The sequence below is a fragment of the Nelumbo lutea genome, chromosome 7 (assembly GCF_056320005.1).
Source record: "Nelumbo lutea isolate HS-2025 chromosome 7, American lotus-T2T, whole genome shotgun sequence".
In the NCBI taxonomy this organism is placed as follows: domain Eukaryota; kingdom Viridiplantae; phylum Streptophyta; class Magnoliopsida; order Proteales; family Nelumbonaceae; genus Nelumbo; species Nelumbo lutea.
Window position 1 is genome coordinate 547,472 of NC_142690.1, and position 1,668 is coordinate 549,139.

Genomic DNA, 1,668 nt, shown 5'->3' on the forward strand with positions numbered 1-1,668 from the left:
AAAAAAAAATCCCTACATTTCAACATTTGCACAAACATTTGTTTATATTTCGTCTTTCTGTGGTTTAACTCCTTGGTGACGGACAAGTCGTATTTATTTGTCTTCTCGTCAGAGGGGATGCGTCCCCTTCATGAATTGAAAAATGATAATGCGCCCAAATTAATGGGGTTACCTTTTCTCTTTTTTTTTTCTTGTAACAAAGCTATCTTTTAGTACGTGATCATCAATGTAAAATTGTAAATGATACGGGTACCATATATAGATTGAAGTTCTTTTTTTCCAAGTGAAGCTTAAACATCGATCATGACAAAGACAAACACAGAAGAATTGAACTACTAGAGAGAGAGAGAGAGAGAGACGGAGACAGACAGAGAGCAGAGGGAGGGTTTTCTATTTCTAATTTCTTCAACAATACATTATATTCAAGGGGCCGGAGGCGGAGGGGTTGCAGCTGCTTGACTATTCAGTATGAACTGGCGAATGCCTTTGGCATACTCGAGCAATTTATCGGTGGCCGGAATGGTGTCCTTGACCTCCTGCTGCTCTTCGAAGTCCCGAAGCCACGAATGGAACCTGGGGAACGTACCCGAGTCAACCAGCTTCACCCCTGCAACTTCTTCCAACACCCAAAGCCAATACGAACCGCAACCCAGTACAATATCCAGCATTCCTATCTTATCACCTCCAAAGAACCTCCTCCCTTTGAACTGCCCCTCTTTAAGCTCCTCTTCCAGCAGCTTCAGGTTGTCGTTTACTTGCTCCACCGCCGCCTTCTGTTCCTCTCCCGTCGACCGGAAAACTACCCCCACCGATGGGCCCAGCTGCACATCATCATTCATTAACACCCGCTTTCTTTTCTTTTCTTTTCCTTTCCAAATTAAACAAAAGAAAGAAAAACAAGTTAAATCATTTATAATATCTTACATATACAGATAATATTACCTTGTCGTCTGCAAAATGAGCCCAGAATCGCACGAGGGCCCTCTCGTAAGGATTGTCGGGCATTATGGGGTTGTCTTTCCACGTCTCATCTATGTATTGGAGAATGATGGCAGACTCGGACACCGGGTTATCGCCGTGGATCAGAACGGGGACCTTCTTGTATACCGGGTTGTAAAGCAAGAGAGACGGACTCTTGTTGCTGAGATCCTCCTCTACGTACTCGAAGTCCACGCCTTTGAGCTTCAAAGCCAGTTGGACTCGGTGAGTGTATGAACTCGCCCACGAGCCAAACAGCTTTACACCCGCCGACTCCTCCATTGCTGATTGCCTGCACAGACTGAGAGAGCTGTTTTCTGAGTAGGGTTGCTTCCTAGTTCCCACACCACACGCTCTCTTGGCATTTTATAGACAGAAGAAGGAGAGGGAAACCAGTGTCCAGAGTCCAGAGTCCAGAGTCCAGAGAGTGGAGGGGAAGCAAACAGATCGCGGTGGGCTCCACACTCCACAATCATGTATATGACCTTGATATCCCAAATACAAAAATGGACTAATTAATCAATCGACTCGAACCGGCTCGATCGACTTGCAGATGCAGTGGGCACTGGACACACCTATACCCTCCCTAACCGTGTGCATATATAGGAATAGGATCGATAGAGAAAGTACCAATATCATTGCCTTCCTTTACAAGGCTTGCCTGAGTCTGCATGACAACTTGTCTGTGCT

The 1,668-nt window shown here is 45.6% G+C and overlaps 1 protein-coding gene across 1 annotated transcript; it reads right to left on the minus strand.

Annotated features, from left to right (window-relative positions):
* Positions 1-229: 229 nt before the first annotated feature.
* On the minus strand, positions 230-1,388 carry LOC148844467 (glutathione transferase GST 23-like). Its single transcript, XM_088956386.1, has 2 exons — positions 943-1,388; positions 230-821 (listed from the first exon to the last, which is right to left on the minus strand). Exons 1-2 carry the CDS (start codon positions 1,258-1,260, stop codon positions 423-425), a joined length of 717 nt encoding a protein of 238 aa, XP_088812512.1. The 5' UTR covers positions 1,261-1,388; the 3' UTR covers positions 230-422.
* Positions 1,389-1,668: the final 280 nt, after the last annotated feature.